The 26,098-nt window shown below is 47.0% G+C and overlaps 1 protein-coding gene and 1 long non-coding RNA gene across 9 annotated transcripts in view; one reads left to right on the forward strand and one right to left on the reverse strand.

The window, feature by feature from the left end:
- The window catches only part of THADA (THADA armadillo repeat containing), a 332,898-nt gene that overhangs the window by 38,430 nt on the left and 268,370 nt on the right, over positions 1 to 26,098 (reverse strand). For all 8 annotated transcript variants that reach the window (XM_077915220.1, XM_077915219.1, XM_077915218.1 and 5 more), the window contains 5 exons: positions 23,700 to 24,076; positions 23,020 to 23,138; positions 22,610 to 22,682; positions 19,065 to 19,218; positions 16,153 to 16,284 (listed from right to left, as the gene is read on the reverse strand). In XM_077915220.1, coding sequence (XP_077771346.1) covers positions 16,153 to 16,284; positions 19,065 to 19,218; positions 22,610 to 22,682; positions 23,020 to 23,138; positions 23,700 to 24,076 — 855 coding nt within the window. The remainder of the gene's footprint in view (positions 1 to 16,152; positions 16,285 to 19,064; positions 19,219 to 22,609; positions 22,683 to 23,019; positions 23,139 to 23,699; positions 24,077 to 26,098) is intronic.
- LOC144324044 (uncharacterized) lies at positions 9,743 to 22,420 on the forward strand. The gene is made up of 4 exons (XR_013389421.1): positions 9,743 to 12,264; positions 12,518 to 12,755; positions 19,963 to 20,105; positions 21,445 to 22,420. It is a non-coding gene; the product is annotated as an uncharacterized LOC144324044 (long non-coding RNA).

The following is a 26,098-nucleotide window of genomic DNA, read 5'->3' on the forward strand; positions in this document are numbered from 1 at the left end:
TTTTCAACCACTCCTTGTCATTTTAGGTGTAACTCTTGTATCAATGTGGCATGTAGCTAAATGTGCTCCTTTGTTCCTTAGTAAGGGAATTCTAGGTGATGTGCCCAGGCCAAAATAATACATTCCTCTGCACATCTTACAGCTTAAAAGGCCCATGTTACTAAGTTGTAGCCAGGGAGAGGTACGCTGAAGTGCACTGTGGGACTTTGGGAGGGCCCCTTCAAAGGGAGTAGGCTGGAGCCCTTCACTGCTCTCCTTTCTTTCCCTTCTTCTCATCAGCAATGAGGATGGGGTGGCTAATGCTTCTAGCAGCCATCTGGGATCAAGAGGTGCCCTTGAGAATAGAAGCCACGTGTCAGGATAGGGAAGCAGAAAGACACGGGAAGCCTAGGCCTGGGGCTAATGACTGAGAGCCCCTGATAAGCCTGGATTCCTTATGGACTACATAAACTTGAGAGAGAGAAACTTCCACTGTTTTGGCTTTTCTGTTACCTGTAGACATTAAGACTCCCAAAAGATACATCAGATTTTGCTCCCCACCCTTTTTGGGAGAAGCTCAATGTAAGAGTTATTGTCATTTTTCCTTTAATATTTGAGTCTCAATTCCTATTCCAGTGATATTAGTAGATGTATTAAAATGTTTAACAAACATATTTGGTCATTTCTTCCTCCCTCCCTCCCTTCCCTCCTTTCATGACTCTATCCTTACATAATCTCTACACCCAACATGGGGCTCGAACTCACAACCCTGAGGTCAAGAGTCATGTGCTCCTCTGACTGAGCCAGCCAGGTACCTCTGGGCATTTATTTCTGAAGAGATTTCCTTTAGGGTCTTGCTACTCTGAGTTGGGTCCCTTGACCAGCTACATTAACATCACCTTGGAGGTGGTAAGAGATGTGGAATCTCATGCCTTCCCCAAACCTACTGAATCCCCAACTCACATCACAAGATCCTCAGATGGCCTGTGTACATCCTAGAGGGTGGGACCACTGCTTTAGGGGGCACCGCATCCCCTCCCCTCCTCTAGGTGATGATGTGTATTGATCTCCTGGATTCCCACAGAGAGCCAAGTCCTTAGCAGGGCATTCTTGGACCCTGATGTGGCCTTCACCTCTCCAGTTTAGCTCTGCTTCTTCCTCCATCACAGCCCATTCTCCACTTCTTTTGAGGGCTACTTCTACAGTTCCTTAGGCGTGTCAGGGCATTCCCTGGGCACATACTCAGACCTCTCCTAGTAGTCCACCAGTAGCCACTCCCTCTCCCTTGCTATCATAAGTTCAATTTAGTTCTGGGGGAGACATGTGCGCTTGCAGGTGATGTGTCTCACCCCTTCTCATACCTTTGTAGCTAAGATGGCCATTACCCAGACCTGGCCAAGGAGACATACAGAGATGGGCTTTAGAGGACATTTTTTCTCCCTGGATGAAAATTACCTTGAGATAAGAGAATTTTATCCTCCTTCTTCTTACCTAGAATATTGGAAGTGATGGCTGAAGGTGCAACCAGTCTTGTAACCATGAGAACAAGCATGAGGTCAAAAGCCAACATGTTGAGGATGACAAAGCAGAAAGACAAAAAAAAAAGAGCCAGGCCTTTGACTGGGAATCTCTGTTTCTCTGTTCCTCCCACCTCCTCTCTCTTCTCATCTGGTCCAAACTGACCCTTCCTTCAGCTCTGCTCTAGCTAGTATCACATGTATCAATGTGGCATGTAGCTAAATGTGCTCCTTTGTTCCTTAGTAAGGGAATTCTAGGTGATGTGCCCAGGCCAAAATAATACATTCCTCTGCACATCTTACAGCTTAACAGGACCATGTTACTAAGTTGTAGCCAGGGAGAGGTATGCCGAAGTGCACTGTGGGACTTTGGGAGGGCCCCTTCAAAGGGAGTAGGCTAGAGCCCTTCACTGCTCTCCTTTCTTTCCCTTCTTCTCATCTGCAACGAGGATGGGATGGATTCCTGATGGAATTAGAGTATATTTTAGTCCATTAGCTATATTATGCTGTATTCCTTTTTTTAATTTATAGTAACAGCTACATTAAGCCTGTCCTTATAAATGTCACTCATCTTCCCAAATCTCCCTGCCCACCAAATCCACCACTCTAGAATGAGAACAGTGGGCTTTTAGTTCTCTGAGACTTGGCAATTATTCTCCCCCATGGGTTTGAGCCAGCCATTTCTGATCTAGGCCAACCTCCCCTCCTTCTCCCATTCCCAGGTGGCCAGCCCTGGTTCTTGCAGGCTATGTCAGGGGGCACTTTGCCTATTGGGACTGATATTTTTAAATTTCTGTGGTTTCTGGGGAGTAGAAGTTGTAAAATGGAGTGAAAAGAAACTGAAGTTTGAAATTTGGTGAACTTTCCCCTGCCCCTTACATGTGAATAATGACTTGCTGATAGAAGCGGCTTTTTCAAAGATGAAAAACAATCTAAGATTTATGGACGAATCTGTTCAAAAAGAACCAGCGCTGTTTGTAGCCAAGGTGGAAACGTCAGGAGATTCCTAGATCTATTCCGGTTGGAGGAAGGGAAGGACAGAGAGGAGCCTGGAGGGTGGTGGGCGGGGGGGGGGGGGAGAAGGAGAAAAGATCATGGGGGGGGGGTTGGAATTAGGCCAGAGAAGAACATGGGGTGGTGAGCACTGGGAAAGGTTTCTCATGTCTGTTTCCTAAGTTCTACAGCAACATGAATGCGACAACCATTTCCAGCAAATGATGGTGAATGAAACAAACGAGACTGCTTTGCTGGCATTGTTTTTATGAAGAACCATGCCACACACACCTTCTACATGGACGGCGAGGGAAGATGGGGGCCAGGACAACTGTACATATGGAGATGAATGAACTCTTTACAGGACACTGCTTCTAAGGGTCCTGACCTCTTATTGTGAGCTTGGGAAGCCTTCAGGAAAATATTCCTGAGAGTTTTTCAGGGTCAAATCTATAACACTTGGCCAGAGTTCTGCTCCTTGTTGGACCAGTCTCTTAGAGCAACTGCTGTCCCCTGTCCCTCCAGTCCCTCCCCAAGAGGCCAGGGGTGGGGGCAGGGCCCTCCTGGGAGCAGTCCCAACACTGCATCTGGACAGCCTCCTGTGTCTTGTGGGTGCAGAGCCAACATTTTTGAGCGTATATTTTATGACCACAGTTTCAAAGTATAAAAATAGAGTGTGAAAAATAAAAACAGAACTCACAAGCAGAGCCTCAGCCTCCCTGCTGGTTAGAGAGGTTAGAGAAATAATAGAACGAGAGTAACCAAATTGAACACTTGAAGAGGGCTCCCTCGCCTTGGCAAGGAGAAATCCAGGGCCAGACTTGTGCACACTTTTGTAAGTGCTGAAGGCAGCGTGGCTCCCACTTAGAACGTCTGTTATCACTCCTGTCTCCCCTGGGGAGTTATTTATGAAGGAAGGTTTCCTGGCCAGCCTGCCAAGCAAGGCATCTTTCACAGGGACCGGCCCAGGCAGGAGGAGCTGAATGAAAAGCCCACAAAGGCTGTGGGTCGAGGTGCCACTCACTTCTGCTTCTTCAAACACACCCAAGCTGTAACTCAAAACCTGAAAACAACCCAAATCCTTCTCCAAACAAAAACCAAATCTTTTATGTCAGGTTCCATATATTTTCCTACCTCCATTCCCCATCCCAGCTTCTCTCCACAGCAGAAATCAATTTGCTTAACAGAGAAAATTCTGGGGAGTTTGCCTTCTTGAAGCTCTCATTTGGAACAGATTAAGGAGGAGGAGGCACGAATATGATTTTTTTTTCTTTTACTTTGAAACAAATTAACACACTTGAGACTTTGAGGCAGAACCACTATGTTCTATGTCTGGCTTTTAAAAGAAGAGGCGAATTTCATTTTCTGGCATAATGGGACTGCATTGCTTGGGGAGCCCTTGCCAACCCATTCTAATTAATTTATTATTTTTAAAAGTAGGCTTGATGCCAGCGTGGAGCCCAATATGAGGCTTGAACTTACAACCCTGAGATCAAGACCTGAGCTGAGATCAAGAGTCAGACACTTAACCGACCGAGCCACCCAGGTGCCCCCACCCCATCCCAATTTAGCCTGACTCTGAAGACCCAGCATGGATCACTGGGCATCCTGGGGCTCACTTTGAGGATGGGCAGGAGCCTCTCACCCAAAGACAGCTGCTCACCTCAACCCCCATGTGCACATTCATCTCCAAAAACCATGCTGCTAGAGCAATATGTCAGCCTGATGTGAGCTACTCAAGAATTTAACACACGCAGCTTCACTGAGATGGAGATCCAGCCCTTAAAAAGCTTACAGTGTGGGTGGGATCCTAACCAAGAAACAATGCAAGAGCTAAACAGTGTGGATCTGACAGAGAGAGAGAGAGAGAGAGAGAGAGAGAGACAAAGGCCCGGAGGCTTTGTGTAAAAGGAGGGCCTGGGGGCTGGACCTTGTGGAAACAGCCACATTTATGTAGGTCGATGACACACCAGGCACAAGGCCATATGGGTGAAAGCAGACAGGGAACGTGCAGGAAGAGATGGCCTCTAGGCTCTCTCCTCCATGTTCCTGTTCTTGGGTCTCTTCTAAGTGTGGTCTCCCCCACATCTCCATTAAAGAGATAGCTTTCTAGTAAATTCTGGCTATGGGTAATGCAATTGCAAAACCTGCTGTCTTGTTTTCTAAAAAAGTTTTTTGTTTGTTTGTTTGTTTTTGGCATTTTAGTTGATGTGTGTGGTCCTAAGAAATGTAATGTGGATAAGCAACTAAACTTGTCTTTTTTTTTAAAAGATTTTATTTATTTATTCATAGAGATGCAAAGAGAGAGAGAGAGAGGCAGAGACACAGGCAGAGGGAGAAGCAGGCTCCATGCAGAGAGTCCGACATGGGACTCGATCCAGGGTCTCCAGGATCACGCCCTGGGCTGCAGGCGGCACCAAACCGCTGCGCCACCGGGGCTGCCCACACCTAAACTTGTCAAGCTGGTGAAAAAACTCAGATGAAAATCCTTATTGTTGATTACTAATTGCTGCCTTTTCTTATAAAATGGTCACAGGAATTACTTAAAAAAATATGGATGCCAATACAGGGAAACCTATTGACTTTAGATGGAATAACACCCAAGAGGGCAGAGGCCCAAAAGTTAAGGCCAGAGGCTCTATCTCATTCATCTGTGTCCTCAGCTGTTAGCAAGCAGTCAGAACTTTCCAGGAACTTAATAATTAGTACCTGTGTGAAAATAAGAAGATCAGAAAGGGCGAGAAGTGAAGGTCCTATCTCCCCAAATCCATTCTTCCCTCCTTACACAAATAGACTCTTTACCTCTATACATGTCCACTTAATGCACATTTGTGAGCCTCCTTCGCTGAACCATGTGACACATGACTAAGTCCTGGATGATGAGACACCTCTGGATGTGGTGTTTATAATGTCCAGGTGGGCTATCCTTTCCCTCCTCCCCACTCATTGGACTGTGGATATGCAGTGGGATGGCAACTGCTACCTTGGATCATGAGCAGAATGGTGCCTACTAAAAGCAGCCAAACACCAAGAAAGAAGTGGGGGGGGGGGTCCCCTGGTGATTGTAGACCATTACAGCAGCATACTGAGCCCCCCCTTTTTTTTGAGAGAGAGAGAGAGAATGGGAAAGAGCATGCACATGTGCAACTAGGTGCATGAGTAGAGGGTGGGGGTGAACGGGGCAGAAGGAGGAGAGAAAGAATCTTAAGCAGGCTCCAAGCTGAGCATGGAGCCCAATGTGGGGCTTGATCTCACGACCCTGAGATCATGACTTGAGCTGTAACCAAGATCGGATGCTTAACTGACTGAGTCACCTAGGTGACCCATGAGCCTTTTATGTGAGGAGAGTGAAATAAGCTAACTTGTTTAAGCCACTTAAAAAAAAAAAAAAGATTTTATTTACTTGAGAGAGAGAGAGAGGGCGCACAAGCAGGGGCAGCCGCAGAGGGAGAGGGAGCCTGACATGGGGATCATGACCCAAGCCAAAGGCAGACACTTAACTGACTAAGCCACCCAGGCATGCATGTATACACCACTTTTACCTTGGGTCTCTGTTACAGGTGCCAAATCTATACCCTGACTAGAACACCAGTTGCTTCATGCTTGAGATCCCAAGAAAATACTTCAGAAAGTCTGTCTCAAGATATGCCCTGAAGTAAGATCCTTGGTTGTCCTTTACTAACTTGAGTACTTTGGCTGGAGGTAGGGGTGGGTGGAGAGGGAAATGGGGCAGGGGCGTGGGTGGAGGCAAGCTGCAGTCAGGGCCAACATTTGTCTCAGATCCTCACTTGATGCTCTCCACTCCTGTAGACCAACTTCACAAGAAACCACTTTTGCAAACCTGGATTACAGAACTACATGAGGATTTCCCACTCATTTAGATGATGTAGGCGTGACCTGGTCAAAGCATATCCCCTACAATCTCATTCTTCTCATGACATCAGTGTACATGTTCATGTCCAAACTGCTTCTGTGTCCTCTTTACAGAGAGCCACGTTGAAAGGAGTCCTGATTTACAACACACCAGCTCACACGTGTACCCAAATGTACACACACACACACACACTCACACACGCTCCATGTGTACAGTAAAAATACACCCTGTGAAGCCCTGTCACCACCAGAGCCACCTCCCATTTTGTTCTGCCTACACGACCTTTTGGCATGTGGATTCCTGTAGTCAAAGGAGGGCCATTGGGGGATCCCTGGGTGGCTCAGCGGTTTAGCACCTGCCTTCAGCCCAGCGGGTGTGATCCTGGAGTCCTGGGATCGAGTCCCACATTGGGCTCCCTGCGTTGGAGCCTGCTTCTCCCTCTGCCTGTCTCTGTCTCTCTCTGTCTCATGAATAAATAAATAAAATCTTAAACAAACAAACAAACAAAAACAACAAAGGAGGGCCGTTGAGATCAAGGAAGCCTGGGTGATCAAGCTCAGACACTTGAGAACAGAACTTGGGAGGTTTCATGGGCAGCATGAGGGCTTTCCAGGCTCCAATGTTACTTTTCACAGCTCTTGGGATAACAGCAGGATGCTGAAGCATGAGAGGCTACTACAGGGCCCACATATACTTTTTTGGGAAGTTATGTTATCACAGTGCAGACTTGAACTCATTTGTTTTGGGGACCGGAGGAAGAAGGTCATCCTCTGGCCAGTCTGCAGGTGAGTGGACTTGGGTGGGAAAAGGGGTCATGTGCATGGCTATGTGTAGATGAAAGGTGTGGAGGGATTGCTCAGGGAAGGCATTCTCCAAGGAGCTGGGGTGGGAGGTGAATGCGGCTGGCCAGTCCAGGGATGAATGAAGATGGGGACCCATCTGGTCATCCCGACAAAGAGGTGATCCTAACTCCTGAGATTGGCTTAGGTTCCAGAAGGGAGATGGTTCACAATAGTCAGAAGAGGAATCCTGAGTCCTGGTGTGGCCTAGCTGAGGAGAGTAGAGGCTCCTGAGGTCGGAAGAGGAAAGCACAGAGATTCTCTGTGAGGCTGGGGCAGGAGAATGAAGATCACCGGGCACTGGGCTTGTCCTGACCAAATACGTCAGTGCCAGAGAGCTGTGGGCTGATCATCACCCTCAGGGATCAGTCACCTTGGGCCCAGGAAGCTTGGCTTTCGGGAGCAGCAAGAGTGGAGGCAAAATAATGCAAAACTGACCCTCATTTCCTCGAGAGGAGCCTGTTGTTGTCTCTCTAGGGCTTAGTCACCGGGAGGCCCTGGAAACAATCTCATTGCCCCAGCAACCAGGCCCAGTCAGGGTACTCAGTGGCAATGGCAACCCGCTCCCAGATTTAAGGCAGTATCATTAGTTAGCATCTGTCTTTGCACATCGGGGGCAGCTGCCAGTGACGCACTTGCCAAGACGCAGGTGAACGTCACGGCCAGGCTTTCAGGGACACGGTGATGGGGGAAGGCGGTCTGGTGAGAGGTAAGTGGGGCTGCACCGGGAGAAGAGAGAACATACTCCTGACAGGCTCCCTCCTCCAACAGCTGCTTCCCTTCACCCTCTGTCGAATTCTTGCTCAAGAAATTCCATCTAGTGTGAGACAGAAATGAAAAGGCGAGGGAGGGGACAGCTAGTCCAGGCTTTACCACTGTGGCCTTGCCTTAGCAGGTGCTCAATCAGTTCCTTGGTGCCACAGGTCCTCCTGGGAGTTAGAATCACAATTCCCAGCTTGTTGTGTTTCCTCCCCTGGAACACTATTGGCACTATGGATGAGCACCCAGAGGCCCTAAGAGCAGGGCCCCAGAGAGAGCAAGGCTGTGGAGTGTCAGGGCTCACCACAGGGTGTGGTTTTATTGCTGGGAGATGCCTGGTTTCACTCTGTTCTTCCCAGCCCTGTGATGCTGGAGTTCCTCCAGGCCCTCTCTCCAAGGCAGTGTTTGCTCTCCTCTGCCCCTACCCCACAGCTCCGACTTCACCCCTTGGCCCCATCCCAAGAGTCCAGAGTATTCTCAGGGGCGCCCCTACATTTCTGTCACTTCTGTAAGTTGAGGCCAGGGGAGCAGTAGAGAAGAGCTGCTCTGTCTCGGGAGGGTGGGGGAGGGTCTGTGTCAATTTAGACCTTTTCCCCCACTACTTATGTAACACTGGGACAATCATTTATCTTCCCTGGCCTTTGGTTTCTACATCTAAACCCTTCAGGTCCTGTGATCCCCATCCTTTAGGAAGGGGATTGGGAAATGGGAACAAATCAACCTTGATGGTGGACCTCCCGCCACCTCCCACTGCAGCCATCCACCCGTGCTGCCCCAACTCCTACTGCCTTCCCCGGGATAAGCTCTATCTGAGCTCCAGGATCCCCAAGCCATTTGCCTGGGTTGATTTTAGTGCCTTCCTTTCAAACCCAACAGTGAATTTAGAAGCCCTTCAGCATCCCTCTTCAGTTAACTCCTTGGCTCCAAACCTAGAGGGCTGGGTTCAGAGTCCCCTTCCTGTGTCAGAGGAAATAGTGAATGTGCAAGGCCTTTGTCCCTATGGAACCTGAGCTCTATCGCTGCTCACTACTTCTCTCCGCAGGGCCTGGGGTCCACTGCTTCAACTCTGACCTTTAGCTGATTCATATTTAAAATGGAGGCAAAGTAACATATCTCTGAGTGGCTGTGAGAATTGAAAGAAGCCAGAGTGCCTGCTGGGTGATGTTCTCCATCTCCCCACCCCTGCCGCTGGCCTACTCAGAATGGGGAGGAGACTACTGCAAGAGGTCCCAGGATGAAGGGGCCTCCATCCTCAGGGCTGCCGCCACCAGCTCTAGGTCTTCCAGGTGGATCCATTTGGCGCAGGCCCGGTCTCCTGGCCGGGGCCTGAGGATCAACTGGAATTTTGCCCTGGCTGGCCACGTCCCAGCCCAGTGGGCTACTACGATTGGAATTCTTGCTCAAGAAATTCCATCTAGCGGGAGACAGAAATGAAAAGGCGAGGGAGGGGACAGTTAGTCCAGGCTTTACCACTGTGGTCTTGCCTTAGCAGGTGCTCAATCAGTTCCTTGTTGAGTTACTGTCTCTGGGAAGACGTGGGGCCTAAGGTAGCCAACTGGGTCTGCAGTAACAAGGATCCGCCACCTCCAGGCCATTTCACAACAAAGAGAATTCAAAGAGCCCTGCCTCCCTCGCCTTCGGTTGCTTCTAAAATCACTGATCTTTTTACTGTGTTTAATTACTGTGATGGGCGCATTCCTCCATTCCTTTATTCAACTGATTGTTCAATAGTGATTTTTTTCCCCCCCCCGAGCATCTATTATGTGCCAGGTTCTGGGAATATAGCAGCAAGCAGAAGAGACAAAAATCTTGCCCTCTTGGAACTTTTATTCTGGTAGGGGGAGACAAAGAACAAAGTAAATAAATAGTAAAATAAGACAGTGAAAGGACTAAGCAGAGAGTTAAACCAGCAGACGACTGGGTGGGTACTCTAAACTGGCTTGTCAAGGCAGGCTCTCGGTGGAGATGACACTGAAGCAGAGATTGAAATGACAGGAAGGAGGTTAGCTGTGTGGGACCAGGGAAGACCATTCCAAGCAGAGGGAGTGGCTAGTGCAAAGGACCTGAGGCTGGAGTGGCTGGAGCAGAAAGAAAGAGAGGGAGAGAGTGTAGCAGATGAGGGTGGAGAAGGGCAGGGGTGAGGTCAGGTATGGCTTTATATGTTACTTTAGGAGGTGGCTTTTATTCTGAGAAAGAAGGGAAGCCTGGAGGACAGGCAATTTGTAACTATTTCTTAAACGAATATGCTTGATGTCACCACTTTTGGCTTCATACTTAAATACTAAGAGAAAAAGCTGTATCTAGGTAGGTGTGATGGAGGAACTGAGAAAACAATTCGGAGTTTAAGAACAGGCAAAAAGAAATGATGGAGGCAGGTCAGGCCTGGAAGGTGTGAAGGCTCATTCTAGTGCGGTGGTTATCTTATCTGGATCATTTTCTCCAGGAAAATGTACTTGGTATATACACCTCAGGTTACCCTCAAGGGGCTTGAAAGCCCTCTAAATCTGCGTTTGGGGCCAGGCTCTGGCACCACAGCACGGAGGAGACACTGTGGGGACAGCACATGTGAGCAGGTCAGGGAAGAACCTATAGGGAGGCAGAGGGAGGAGGGAGGCCAGACTCTGAGGGCTCTTCTTCCAGGACCACCTGGGAATTGAAAATAGCACAGGCCTCCACGCCCCCACCCCTCTCCTGGGCGTGTGGCTGGGTGGGCTGGAGGCCTTGGTGTGTAGTCCTAGAAGTTCTGGGGGTGGAGCTGCCTGTGACTCAGCCGAAGCCCCACAGCTCCGGGGCTTTGCTGACCGGGCGTTGCCGTGGGGCTGCTGTGTAATGTCAACGTGACCCGGCCTCCCTCCCTGCTTGCTCAAGGGTTGGAGCCTGTGAGATATGTTGGTGCTGTTGTGCTGTCTCTCGGGCTCTGTGTGGGTAGCAACCGTGCACGTGTGCATGTGTGCGAGGAGGTAGGGGCATGGGTACGGGGGGAGGAATACAGTTTGGGGGAAACTGGGCAGATGTTGGGTCTTTTGTTCTTCACCATGCCCTAGGCTAGATGACTTGCAATTCTTCCCACAAAGCCACCGGCCTACGGCCCCATCTTCTCACCTCTGACTCTCACTTTTTTACCTTCTGTTCCTGGTCTGCTCTTTCACCTCCCTGCTAAGCTATGCTGTTACTCTGGAATCTCCAGGGCTCCCCATGCCAAGCACAGAGACTCCTGTTGTGTCTCTCCTGCTGCTCCCTGGCCCCGCAGCCTGAGGCCCAGACCTGAGAGGTAAGGGTGAGGAAGAGCTGAGCGCTACAGGGCGGCCAGCTCTTAGCGTGCAAGACCCGGGCAGTGGGTCACTTAGCACTGCTGCTCCAGTTGCCCCTAGAGCGGATTCTCGCACAGAGGGTCAGGCTGCCTGTTCTGGAGCACTCTCTCGGTTCAGAGGGCACTAATGTCCTCAGGATCTCAAGACTGACCAGGCAGTTCCTGACTGTTAGGCAGCCTACTGTGGTCAAAAGGCAGTCCATCAACACAAATTGAGCACCCACAGTGTATGTAACAGGAGAATATCTAGCTCGGGGGCTGGTTGAGACATAAAGCACATGAAAAGGAAAATACTAAGAAAGTAGACAATGAAGGGCGATGTTGGGTGAGGCAAAGACAGCAGGGGTTCAGAGAAGTGGAGATCCTGGGAAGCTAGGGTGGTGGAGGTGGGATTTAAGGTGTCACTACAAAGGATGAGCAGAAGTTTTACATGATTTTTTGTGGGGAAGAGGCCTGGTGAGAGAGAGGGATTGGAATTACTCGGAGCCAGGCCTCCAAGGAAAAGAACAACCAGCTGTGCTTGTGCAGGTAGGCTTGCTTCTCTTTTCCTGTGTGTGTGTGTGCGCGCGCCTGTCCATCTCTCTTTCTTAAAAGTCCTTTATACTTTTTACATGAGAAATTGCTACCCAGAAGTCATCCTTTTTGAACCTAAATACTGAAATGGGTATGGGGTCTGGAAGCCCTTCAAATTTCTCCCTGTTGCTCTCACCCAGAACTCTGCCTAACTCGAGAATCACACAAATTTAGTGAGTTAAGTGTAAATACTGTCCAGGTTGGTCCCTCTGCTCCTCACACCCAACGGAAGCTCTGTTCAAGTGGAATCCAACATGAAATCCTGATGTGAACGGGACCAGCATGAGTGAGCTGCTCTGGCAAGAGCGGGGAGCCCAGGGAGGCAGGAGCCGCAGAGCTGATGGCCTTCAGTGTCTCCTGCTCTGGAAACTGCAGCTCTTTCCAGAGCATTCCAAGGCTGGAAGTAGGGGTCCAAGCAGGGTAAGGAGAAGATGGAGCCTCACCTGGAGCCCTGCCCATACCCTTTCTTGTCCTACCTGCAAGTTTCAATCCCTTCTTCCTGAGTCCAGAAACGCCATTTCCACCGTCCCTCTCAGAGCACTCGGTGGCTGATCTAGGAGTAGGGAGCTAGAGAGGGTGGTGCTGCTGGGGCTTCCTTAGGTCATGCTTGCAAAGCTGGGCTCCCTGGGGGCACTCAGAGAGTTGTTGACCGGCTGTGCGTTTCACTTTCCAGGTGACCATGCGGGATGAAGCATGGGGTTATTTTCACCAGGCCTCCCAGGATCATTAACCAACAGATGCCACAAATCTACACCTGAAGCCAGCCGTGGGCAAAGTGACAAGCTAGGGATGCGGTCTGAATGACTGGTTTAGCACTTGCCTCTCCTGTGCCTTCCAGAACCCGCACTGGGGCTCCCAGGATAACTGCGAGGTGTGCCGGACAGGGCAGGGCCGAGCTGTTCCTGCAGCAGGTAAAGGCCCCCTCTTGCCCTCTCAGTTTCCATCACCCATCTCCCCACGGCCTGAGGAATACTCTGTCCCAGATCACAGAGTCTTGTAGTCTCTGTCCCCTTCCCAATTCCTGGTAGTTTCACTTCCTGGGAGGTGACGGCTCAACTGCTCTGTCAGTGCCAGAGGCGCATCCGGGTGTTTCTCCAGGGTCACCTCACAGGTTTGAGGCCCCAGAGCCCTCTCTGCTTTCCCTTCTCACCCACTCCTGCCAGCACCAGCAGTCGACCTGCCATGCTCTCCCCTCCCATCTCCACCGACAGCGGCTCGGGAGGATCTTTGCTACCTGCTCCCAGCTGGCCTCCCTCCCGGACCCCAGCCCAGGTCCCCTGGCACATGGCTGCTAGAAAAAGCTCCTCAGACATGCCACTGGCAACACTGCTCCCCACTTTAGAGCCCTCTCCAGCCTCCTATCACCTATAGAAGGAGACCCTTAACTTGGCGTTCAGAATCATCCTAAGAGAGCGTGCTTTCTCTTCCACCCCACTCCCCTGGCCTCTGCCTGTGTTCTGGCCATGTGGCCCCCTAGTCGGCTCCCAAGCTCTCCCCGACTCTCCCAAGTTCTGGCTCTATCTTCTTTTGCATTGTAAAGCTCCCCTCTGGGTCCCATTTACCCTGTCTTTTGGGCCAGCCCCACTCTCAGGGACCTTCCTAGACCACACAGTCAAGAGGCACCTTGCATATCCTTGTGCACCCAGCACACTCACTACTCGATAGTGTACGTGCAAAGCTCTCGGACCACGTCTAGTCCTCACTTATAGGATGGGGTCTCAGAGGCAGGGAGTCCTTGTGTTTTACTTTATTCTTAGGAGGTAAAGTGAGAATTATTATTGTTATTATTTACAATATTTAATCTTCTCAAAGAAAACATTAAATATTGCCATGATTTAATAATATTATACTGTGACATTCATTAAACCATTGACTTGGGGACAAAACTAAGGACATGTGTTTTCAAGCCATTCAAGACTCAATAGTGATGATTAACTTTGGACACCACAGAGCAAACCATTAGTAGTGTAGTCTACAAGATCCCTGCATGCTGAAGGAATGAGAAAAGTTACCATCAGCCACTTGATATCCTTAAGAAATGTCAAAACAAGACAATATTGTTCTCCTGAATTAGCTGGCTGAACTTCTGACTAAAGCGAAAAATCAGGGGTGATCCTCAGCCTTCAGCTACTTGTCAGTTCCAAACAGAAAGATATATATTTTTTTGCTTGAGAAAACCAAGCTGTATTACAGAGGTTCTGTCTAAGTACTGCTGCCAGGCTGAACAAGGAACACATGAGAAAGTGGTGAGCGAGTGTCCCCACACAGTGATATTATGTTGCTGAGACCTTTGAGGAATCTGGCTTGGGTCTGATTTTTTTGGATGCAAAAATTCACTCAAAATGAGTAAAACAAAAAACAAAAAACAAAAAACAAAACAAAACGGAGGGAGTGGGTGGGTAGGATGCTTTCATGTAACTTAGGGGAAAGGAGTCACCACAGGGGCTGAATTGTAGGTAAACCAGTCAGATGGTCTAGCAGTATATGCTGTGTTGGTGTTTTCAAGTTGTGGAACTGGATATTTTAAAAAACATTTTATTCCTAAGTAATTTCAAATATACAGAAAAGATGCAAGCATAGTAACCCCATATCTGTGCTCACTATTTACATGCACACACAATTTTTTTCCCTGAACCATCTGAGAGTATGTAGCAGGTGTCGTGCCTCTTTTATGCCTTAATATTGCTGTTGTAGATTTCCTAAGAACAAAATATTTTCTTACAAAACCACAGTACAGTTATCAAATACAGGAAATTTAACATTGATTTTAATCTACAGACAATATTTCAATATTGTCAGTTCTTCTAGAAATTTCCTGTACGGCTTTTCATCCCTCTAGCACAGGACCTGGTCCAAGGTAGCATACCACATTTAATTATTATAGAATTCTTGTCTTTTTCATATCTCTTTTTATGGGCCAAGGCGAGGAATACAAAAATAGGTAGTCTTTTACATTTATTCTTCCTGCAGAGGCTTTACACATGGATTTTTACGTGTGAAAGGCACTCAATATATAATTATTGGTTTGTATTTCTTGAGGAAAAATTCAAACTAATAGGAGGAAGACTGTGGTAATACACTTTTACTCTAGATGAACTTGGGAGAAATTCTGAAAGAAGTAAAAATAGTCAGAGAACAGTTATCAAGATTAGGAAGGAGTAAGTCCACTGATGAGTTCCAGGATGTAATAACCGTTCCCATTTTAGGTGGAGAGGGTCCTAGAGAGATCTGGTGAGTATTATACTCCACCAAATATTTACTGAGCACTTGCTGGATGCTCTGTGTGTCCTTCTAAGGGAAACACACAGTAGGAAAAAGGAATGAATCACTAACGGCAGAATTACATACCCAGGAACTCTGACAGCGTGAGAAAGGGGTGAGGAGAGGGCAGCTTGCACATCACTACCAGATCAAACTGTGTCTTCCCACTGAGAGGCAAAGCTGGTCCTGATCAAATGTGCTCTGGAGCAGCATCACAAAGAGATTATTAAAAAACCAGCTTCTCCCATATATGCCACTACAACAGAAGACTCTGGTACAAGGAAGTTCATATTCCAAGGGAAGCCCCCAAGATCCCCAACCACTGGGATGAGGAGCCCAGAGTTCGTTACAAACCCTATATGGCTATTCCCTTTCCCATTCTGCTATCAAGGTAAACTTCTTTGTTTACAGAGGCCTGTGATCTCTTGCCTCCAAATGGTGTTCTTGCTTCTTGGGATGGCTGACCCAGAGATCTTTTGAGACAACCCTAGTGAAGGGAATCCAAGTCCACCAGGGCAGTCACCCTCCCAGCTGGCCACTTGTCCAGAGGTGTGACCTTGCTTCTACTCCAAGTTAACTTGTCTCACATGCATCTGTTTTTATCACAGGCAAAAATTAATAGAAGTACAAAATGATGGAGCTTTGATTCCCAGGTTATGTAACCACACAGATAATCAGGACTTAGCCTTATTTAAAAAGGATGGCAAAAAAAAAAAAAAAAAAAAAAAAAGACAATGTAACTAGTAAAAAGCACTGCCTACTAGATTTCTGTCTTTGAAGACAATTTTTCTCTATGATGTCTTAGAGCAGGGGTCAGCAAATCTGGGCAGCAGCCTATTTCTGTAAGTAAAGTTTTACTGGAACACAGTCATGCCCACACGTTTATCTGTTGTTTAGGGCTGCTTTCCCATCAAAACAGCAGAGTTGAGACAGAAACCAAATGGCCACCAAAGGCTAAAATATCCACTCTCTGGCTACTTACGGAAAAAGTGTGCCAACTTCTGTCTGGGAGCAGTAAGCTGCTGCAAAAGGGTAAGAATGAGGTACCTGTTGATCGGCAGGTGTTTTCTTGTGACATTGCGGTCACTACCGTTCCCGTGGCTGCATCTCTGACAGCTTGCTCCTCACTCTGCAGGAGGGTGAGGACACATCTCCAGAGAGCAAGTGTATCCTGCAAACCTAAGAAGACCAAAAGGGATTCAAATGACCTATGGTTCAATTTATAAGCAGGTACAAATAGTGCTTTAAATCCATGGTGGAAGACAGCAGTATTTAATGAGCAACAGCCATTCTTTTCTTCCTGGATATTTCAAGAAAGGAAGACTTGGCAGTCGGATAAACACGGAAGAGAGAGGGCCCTAAGGGGGCAGTTTGGAAATGTCTGTCTTTTTGAGGAGGAAGGCTTCTGGAGGCAAGCAGCCCAAGGCAAGGCCCCCCAGAAGGTGCGGCACGGCTGACTAAGGCCCTGGCCCCAGCTGTCCACAATGACTCATGATTCTCAGGAATGAAATTTTATGCATCAAGAATGCTTTGGGGAAACTAGCCCAGTGTTGCTTTGAGTGACTGCTGGAGCTTATAAATTCTGAAAGCAAAGTTTCAATCAAGATTATACTTTGGGGGGACCCCTGAGTGGCTCAGTGGTTGAGCATCTGCCTTCAGCTCAGGGGGTGATCCTGGAGTCCCAGGATCGAGTCCCACATCGGGCTCCCTGTGGGGAGCCTGCTTCTCCCTCTTCTCATGTTTCTGCCTCTCTCTCTATGTCTCTCATGAATAAATAAATAAAATCTTAAAAAAAAAAAAAAGATTATACTTTGAGGTGGTGGTGGTAAGAACTGAAAAGGGCAGGGAATCATCCATGATAGCCTGGGACGAGTCTGTGTGGGGCCTGCTATCTGACCACCAGAGTTCCTTGGGCAGGAACTCTGTGTGGTCCCTGCGCCAGGTGCTGCTATGGACAATGGGAGAGGAAAAGATAGTATTTGTTCCTGAGCAATAGCAAGGAACACCAAGGACACACGACAAGGAGAGGTCAGGGATGGAAACGTGTGGCTGTGCCTCATGGAAAGGGTATGTGCTGTCCAGGGGGTGGGCCCAGGCTTGGGCAGAGTCACAGTGGGTAAGCCAAAGGAAACCATCACTCCATCATCCCTAACCTTTCGATGGGGTACCTACCCTGTCCTACGAAGTCTCCTTAGACTACCCGACTACCCTCTCTCTCATCTGCCTGCAGAGAACCTGGTAGCAGAGTTTACAGGGCGTTAGTCATACCAAGAACAGCAACGTTCTCTCTGGGGTTTTGTTCTCTCTTCTCTGTTTTAAATCTGGCTTTAAATTTTACGCAGTCTTTCAGAATCTATCCATTCTAATGGTTCTTTAGGGTTTAATATTTTCCTTTCTTAATATTTGCTTCTTTAAAGCTTGGTCATTTATCCCCACTGAGATCTTCAGTCTTCTTTCTTTAGTCCATTTCAAATTTTCTTTTTCCTTAAATGACTGCTCTGTCCTTAACTTGTCCCCATGCACTTTCATGTCTGTTGTCTCTCAGTTCTGTACCTATTTGTCATGCTCTTATAGCCATCACCACCACCGGCCTTCTTCCTCATTACCTATAATGCTATAACCGGTTCCAGAAATTAATTATGAACCATGGCTTTTAACTAGTATATTTCACTCAGCATTCTAGATTATTCTACATACATTTTGCCTGATATGAGCTAGCATTACAGTATCCAGAGTCACCCAGAAAATGCTGTAAATGATATACTAATTGGAGAAGCTTCATCAAAACTTTTGGTGAAGTTTTTTTTTCTTATTCCTCTGGGTCTGATGATTAAATCACCATCAATGGGGCAGCCCAGGTGGCTCAGCGGTTTAGCGCCGCCTTCAGCCCAGGGCCTGATCCTGGAGACCTGGGATCAAGTCCCATGTCAGGCTCCCTGCGTGGAGCCTGCTTCTCCCTCTGCCTATGTCTCTGACTCTCTCTCTCTCTCCTTTCTGTGTATTCTCATGAATAAATAAATAAAATCTTAAAAAAAAATCACCATCAATGAAGGCCCCTTCCAGTCCTCCTTTGGGTCTAAGAAAAATGCCTGGAAGTCACTTAGAAGAAAGAATTAAAAGGATTATCAAAGACAACTTTGTTTCCCAGGGAGATCCAGGGATGAGACATTTCACTGGTCTGAACTGTGCTGGCTTAAAATCTGAATCTCACCATCTAAAAAAACAATTATTTCCTTTCTCCACAACTACACTGACAGCTCCATGGATGCTGGGACTGTGGCTCATTCTTATTCTTTGAATCTTCCATTCACATTAACCTCTATGGAGTCCTGTTGAGTTACTTCCTAAACACTCCTTGAGCCTGTCCTTTCTTCCTCCTCAATGCCCTGGCTTCACCCTGACCATTCCTTTCTCACCAAGATCACTGCATCAGGCTTCCTGGAAGAGATGACAGTTAGGCTGAGCCTTGAAAGACAAACAGAAGTCATTCAAGCAGCAGTTTGTCTCAAGGACTGTTCCCTGCCAATGATGTATGGAGCCTGTGTTGGGGAATGTGGCTGATGAGCAGGGAGGGCTGAGGAGGGTATTTAGATTTTAAATCTAAAATCTAGATTTAGATTTGGAAGGGTATTTAGATTTTATCTTGAAGGCAATGGGAACCCACTCAACGGCTTTAAGAAGTGGAGTGAAACGATCAGTTCTGTATTTTGGAAAGACCACACAAGCTTTTGGAAGCATAAGGAGAATGGCTTTGGGGGCAAGGCTGAAAGAAAGAGGCTGGTTAAGAGGCTCTTAGTGAAAAATGAGGAGTTAGGAGGGTGGGGGGAACACGTGTGAAAGATGCAAAAGTATGGTGCACATGGGTCAGTTTCATCTTCCCTTCTTTTCTACTCTGGAGTGTCTATTCACACTTTTAACTCATTTGGTGCAACGGGCTTCCCCTAGCCCAGAGCACTTACCAAGAACGGGATGGGGGCTGGTAAGCAAGAACGGTGTGGTGCTGGTGAGGGCTTCCGCAGCAGCCAGCCTGGACTCTGTGGGAAGGTGTTCTCCACAGGATGAGACGACCAACTGAACCCACTGCTTCAGTGTGGGGGCCACTGAGTCCCTGGTCTGAAAGCACAGAGTGTATGACAGTTGAGCAGACGCAATTAAGGGCTGACATGGAACTAGGTACGAGCCACCTATACCACATAGGATCTGCAAATTAGCTCTTACTACAGGGAAGAAAGGTTTTTGTAGTTGCTTTTCCAACCCAACTAGGGAGAAATAAACAAGCCCAGGGAAGAAAATGTGACTTGTCTTTCAGTAATACTGAGTCACTAAAACTAGTAAGCAAGTTCCTGGAGTCTTTCTGACACAAAAAAAAGGGTACCAGAACATTGGTGTATTTGATAGCTTCAGTAAAGACAAGCCTTTTGGGAAAAGACCACGGCAGCAAATAATACCATTGTCTTCAATAACCTGATGCTCCTTCCTTTTTTTTCTTTTTTTAAAATTTATTCATTTTATTGGAGAGAGAGAGAGTGACAGAGATAGTGAGAGAGAGCATGAACAGAGAGGAGAGGGAGAAGCAGGCTTTCTGCTGAGCAGGGAGTCCCATACAGGGCTTGATCCCGGGACCCTGAGATCATGACCCAAGCCAAAGGCAGATACCTAACTGACTGAGCCACCCAGGCATATCCCCCCCAACTCCACCCCTCGTCCCCTACCCCAGATTCCTTCTATCTTAAGGAACAGAACCTTAGATTTTTGGCTGGGTGTGTGGGCACCCAGCTAAAGACTACATTTCCCAAACGCCCTTGCACTTGAGAGTAATATGTGATTAGGTTCTGATTAATCGTGTATTATTTTTAGGTCAAGCCTTAGGAAACACATGTGACCTTTCCTTCCTGGGTTTCTCTTCTCCTGCTACCTGAACAAGGACAAGATGGTGGAAGCTGGAGCCACCATCTGGGGCCATAAGATGGAAGATATGTTGAGAATGGCAGGATGAGAAGGTACAAGAGCCTGGGGGCCCAATATTGTCAAGCCACTCTATCTGCTTTGACTGCTGTGATCTAGTTTAAGCCACTATATTTAAGTGTTTCTGCTGTAACATTTAAAGCAGTATCCTAACTAACATTATTGTTTAAACAAAGCTCTATTTTTTTTAAAGGAACAGCTTTTTAAAAATTGAGATACAATTCACATGATACAATTCTCCTATTTAAAGTATATAGTTGAGTTTTTAGTATACTCATAGGTTTGTACACTCACTACCAGTCAATTTTAGAACATTTTCATCACCAAAAAGAGAAATCCTGTACCCTTTAGTTACCAAAACCCTCTCTGCCCCATCTTGTAAATTCCCCACTCACAGCCTTAAACCATTAATCTACTTTCTATCTCTATGGGTTTGCCTATTCTGGACATTCCATATAAAGTGAACCATACAATATGTGGTCTTTTGTGACTGTCTTCTTTTCTTTAGAATGTCTTTAAAGTTCATCGACGTTATAGATATATCAGCACTTCATTGCTTTTTTGTGACTGAATAATATTTTATTGAATGGACAACCACATTTTGTTCACCCATTCATCAGCTGATGGACATTTGGATTGTCTCCATCTTTTAAACCCTGGTTTTCTATGTATTCTAGAAATGGGATTATTGTTCAAAATATACTTTACTTCCCCGATTAAAGAAGCCTCTTGGGATCCCTGGGTGGCTCAGTGGTTTGGTGCCTGCCTTTGGCTCAGGGCGTGATGCTGGAGTCCTGAGATCGAGTCCCGCATCAGGCTCCCGTCATGGAACTGCTTCTCCCTCTGCCTGTATCTCTGTCTCTGTCTCTCTCTGTGTCTTTCATGAATAAATAAATAAAATCTTAAAAAAAAAAAAAAAAAGAAGTCTCTTTAACTGTTCAAAATAACTGTTAATGGGCTTCTGTGGAACTAAACTGATGAGCATCTTAGACCTTGAGGAAGAGGCTGACTCCTAATGTACAAAAAAACCCAGGTCTCTCTGGGAACTTCCTTCATGTGTTTTTCTATGGTTTTGCTAATTTTTCTCTCCCTGGAAATCTCCCAATTTTATCAAATGTTTCATTCGAGTATCAAGTACTGCCTTTAAGAAGCACATGACTACTGGTTAGTAGTAGATGAAAACGTAGACGCCTGTAGATGAGAACGATGTCTTTTGGCAGATGGGATAGGCTGCCCTGTGACTATTTGCTTAGAATTTTTTTCCCTCTGGGCTGTAGTTTTTTCCAGCAAATCCTCTCCCTTCCTACAAACCTCTCCCCTTTAAGCCCCCAATACATACCACTGACTTTTTTTTTTGCTCTTTGTTTCTCCTAGTGACCAGCAAGCTTTGGCCTCCTGGCGTGTCTCTGAATGACCCAAGGAAACCATGGATCTGCTTAGTTCTCACCCTTTGTCCCCTCTGCCCAGTCCCTGCTTTCTGAACTCAACGACCTCCTCTGTGAAGTCTTCTCCTTAGCATGCCTACACTCCCTTCCTCCTCTGGATTTCTTGGGCCTCTTTCCTAGTCATGATCTAAAGCTCCTTCTCACTCACGACACTGTCCCTCCATCCCTGTCCATCTGATCTCCTGCACCTCTGGCTATGCCACTTTACCATAAGGAACTGGAATCTGCGATGTTATGCTGCCACTATGATAGTATGGTCACATGTAACCAGGAGCTTCAGGTAATTTTACTGTAGTATCGACTGCCTTCTACTTTTAATAATTCTCTGACGGCAGCTTTCTCATATGCCCCTAAGTATACATGTAGTTGTCTTAGGGCATCTTCCTAGGAAGCTGTTTTGGTTACTCTCGTTCCACCTCTCCCCTAAAGGACATGTAAGAGAGATAAAGCACATCTGGGCCTCCATCCAAAGTCAGCTAGGCCATGTTCTGGGGAAATAGTTAACCCTTAGGGATGTATTTTCATACTTAGTTGGCCAGGATGCAATCCTAGTGACTTGCTCACTTGTTCTTTAAAAAAAGGGTCTAGGGGTACCTGGGTGGCTCAGTCCATTAAGCAGCTGCCTTCTGCTCAGATCATGAACCTGCAGTCCTGGGACTGGGCCCCGTGTTGGGCTCCCTCCTCAGTGAGGGAGACTGTTTCTCCCTCTGCCCCTCTCCCAACTTGTGCTCTCTTACTCACTCTCTCTCTAATAAATAACTAAAATCTTTAAATAGGAAAAAAAAAAAAAGGGTTTGGGCATGTGTGTGAATGTGTGAGTGTGGGTGTGGATGTGTTGTAGGAGAGGAGGTTGTGTTACCCTCACGGATTCAAATCAGGTATGCCCAGGACAAGAAAAAAGAAATGCTGACTCAGAAAATTTTATATAAGTTATACCCAAAGTGAAAAACCAAAAAGAATAACATTTTTGTAGAAGCTGCGCATACATGCCTCAGTGATTCTGCTTGGTGAGACAGTTCACCTTTGTCGACACCTTCCCAGTGAAGAAGAGCGCAAAAACCCAGACCCTAGGCCAGAGGCCAAATCAGCCTTACCTCCTCACACATCTGTAGGTGGTGGGCAATCACTCTGGAGGCAAGTCTCAGAGCTACACTTTGAACTTCAGACCTAGACAAAGTAAGCCAAAACACACAAAAAATAAACCCAAATATACTTTATATATGGATGGGTTTTTGCAGATAGTCTGTAATCCATTCCATCGTGAAAGGTGGAAATGCTCACCTCATGGCCATACAAATGCCTCCAGAGGTAATTACCATTTGGTTATTAATGTGAAACTCTGACATCATTCTACGGCTTGAGCTTAGAACATGCTCATGAGATTCAGAAGGAAACCCAGAACCCAAGCCCTTAGGGGAGGACTGTGCTCAAGTTCATTATGTAAGTGACTGCTGGGATGGAGCACATGTCACACTGAGGTTGCACATGGAATACAGGGGCAAACCTTTCATTGGAAGCAATATCCATTGTCCAGATCAGGAACTCCTTTGGGGTGAGGTGGATACAGCGCTGCATGTGGGAAAGCCACTCACTGGGGTCCATGCAATGGAGAATTTTCAATATCTGTGTGTTAAAAAAAAAAAAAAATTCAGGAAAAAGTCTCCAAAGCCAAATAATCATCACTTATACCAATAAGGGGGTCTATCTTTCAAAAAGCTTCACGGACTTCTTATTTCTCCCTTACTATTTTTGGGAGACCAAGACAGGGTAGAGCAGTGACACACCCAAGGGACCTAGGTGACCTGAGATCAGAGTCTAGATGCCCTGATTGCTAGGTCAGTGCCCTTTCCTTTCCTTTCTAGGTGGCCATCTGTCCCCAAATAGCCACACTGACAAAGACTACCCTCTGCCACAGTCTATAGCCAATTTTCAATGCTGCATTTCTTACAGCACTGAGTGGCTTCCTCTCAATCTCTGTCTTGGCTTACTGCCATCATCATTACCATCGTTATCACTTTTTTAGTGCCCTTCCATGCATGAGGCCATGACAAACACTATATGAAGAGCATTCTTGCCCACTGGATGTTGTACCTTCTTCCTATTGCTCCTGGAGAAGCCCAACCCAATCCTGTCTAGGTGATCTTGTTATGGTGAAGGGGACGGTCAGTACGCCAGAGACTTTACCTTGCAGAAGCATTCCGGGTGATTTTCCTTCACAGCCAACATCAAGAATGTCTCCCCCATATTCCGCTGCAAAGGTGGCAGCCCCTTCTCTCCTAATCCCAAGGCTGCTGTTGAGAACCTTTCCAGCAGGGCTTCTAATGTCAGCAGGCGCACTTCAGGGAAGGAAGACTCCAACAGCTGAGAGAAGGATATGGGAATGTTCCCTGCCTGCTCTCCAGCCTGGGCCGCCACTGCCGCTGTGGTGATGGCTAGTTTGGTGAGACTCTGGAGGTACTGGGGCAGGCCTGGCACCGTGAAGGTATAGGTGAATCCCGTTATCAGCTCTGATCCTGAGATGATCCTTCTGACATCCTCCCAGAAGCCAAGACACTCCACGGCTAAAAAAGAAAACAAAAAAGTAAAGGAAAAGAGGTAATCACTTTATTCAAAGTTCCACAAAAGGACAATGGAGAATGCAAGGCTCTGAGTACACGGGGTGGACTACCAGGCGCCATTCTTGGATAGATTTCACAGGAATGATGTAATAAGTGACTAGCCCATCTATGTTCAGAAGTCTGAAGACATGAGCCACAAGTCTGAACCTAAGTGGGCTAGTCACTTATTACCTTTGCCCAGAAGCAATTTCTGTTTGGGTAATTCATAATGTCTCCCCCAGAGGGACAAAAGGCTCCTGGATCAGAGAATGTGCTCCTGGCACCCCTTCCCAATATTCAGTATTATGGACTCAGGGACCTCCTGAATTACTAAGCCTCAGAGTTGAGCAGGATAAAAGCACATCTAGTCCAAACTTCCTTTAGGGGCTCAGATTCCTCTGCAGCACCTTTCCTCGGAGGCTCCTGATCCACTCCTACAGTGACTCAGAGCTCATAAGACAGACTATTCCACTGTTAGTAGATCCAAGTGTCACTGAGTTCTTTTGAGACTTTCTACTCACTGGCCTAATTTGGCATTTTGAGGTTCTCCAGGAGCCCTTCAGGCATCAGAGCCCCTGTCTTCCCCAGAGGAGACACCCCTACTTCCTTCAACTACTCCCCATATGGTGGGGTTCGTCTTCTCTCACTCTTCTAGCTGCCCTCCTTTGGACGTGCTCTACCTCTCTCAAAGTCTGACGCCATAGAATGGACATGACTCTCCCATGTGGTATGACCACAGGACGATGACTTTCCCTGTTCTGACACTAGGTTATAGTAGTTGCATCACACTGTTGACTCACGGACCTTAAAGTTAACTAAAACCACAGCCTTTCTTTTTTTACATGGTCTACTGAAGGTGGTGAGTCATCTTTCTCCCACCTTGCACTCAGTACTTAGATTGGGACCTGTTTTTTTTTGTTTGTTTGTTTTAAGCCCAAGTAGAACCACTGGTATAGTTAATCTCTTAAGTTTTATGGTCTCCCTTTTAGGTTGCCAAGATCTTTTTGTATTTTTACTTCTGATCAAAAAACACTTATTGCCTACTTACTGCGTGAAGGGCACTAAGTAAAATAAGAACACTGCTTGAGGAGTTTATAGTCTAGTTTGAGAGTGAGAAAGGAATGACCAGGTAATTCCAATACTGTGGTGTAAATGATAATCTGAGTCTTCAAGGGGAAGGGAAGGGAGAATGTGTTGGAGCCACCAAAGGCAGAGCAAAGGACCATAGGAATGAACCAGAATGGACGGTGTGGGGAACTACAGGCAGTCTGATATCATTACAGCATGGAGTTCGAGGTGGGGAATAGTAGGAGACGAGTCCAGAGAAGTATGGTGGCCAGGACATTCAGAACCTCCTAGGCCATGTGAAGGAGCCTGGGCATTCTTCTGGAGGCTAGGGAATGCCACTGATGGATTACTACAAGCAACAAAGTCAGGCAGTAGTCTAGGGGAGAAATGATGAGGCTCTGAAGTAAGGAAGGGATAGGGAGAAGATGGATTTGAGAAAGTAGTGAGAGAGTAAAACAGGTGACACTGGCAACTGACTGGGGGAGGGGTCTTGGGTATGTCCCCAAACCCAGATATGCTCCACAGAACACATCCATCATCCAACAGAAGTTGTGTAAACCTCAGTGTGACAAGCATGTCATAAATGCCTGCAATCAAATAATTACTGAAACTGTGAACTGGGCCAGTTGGAGGACAGAGGACATCAGTGAGTGTCAGAGGCAGCTCCCTGCCCACCCCCACCGTTCCCCTGACCTGCCCACTCCAAACTCTTACCGACTCATGATCAGTTATAAATCCTCCTACCTTGATCATTCTGTGCCTAGAATTTCATCTGCAAGAACATCAGGATAGACTTCATCAAAGGTCTTGCTGAAATTTAAGTATCTCATAACTTGGTGAACACTACTGACTTCTAGAAAAAACTATCATATATGTAATAGAAATGTGAAAGATTATGGTAATAAAAACACTTACTTG

Source organism: Canis aureus, chromosome 11 (genome assembly GCF_053574225.1).
Source record: "Canis aureus isolate CA01 chromosome 11, VMU_Caureus_v.1.0, whole genome shotgun sequence".
NCBI classification, from domain to species: Eukaryota; Metazoa; Chordata; class Mammalia; order Carnivora; family Canidae; genus Canis; species Canis aureus.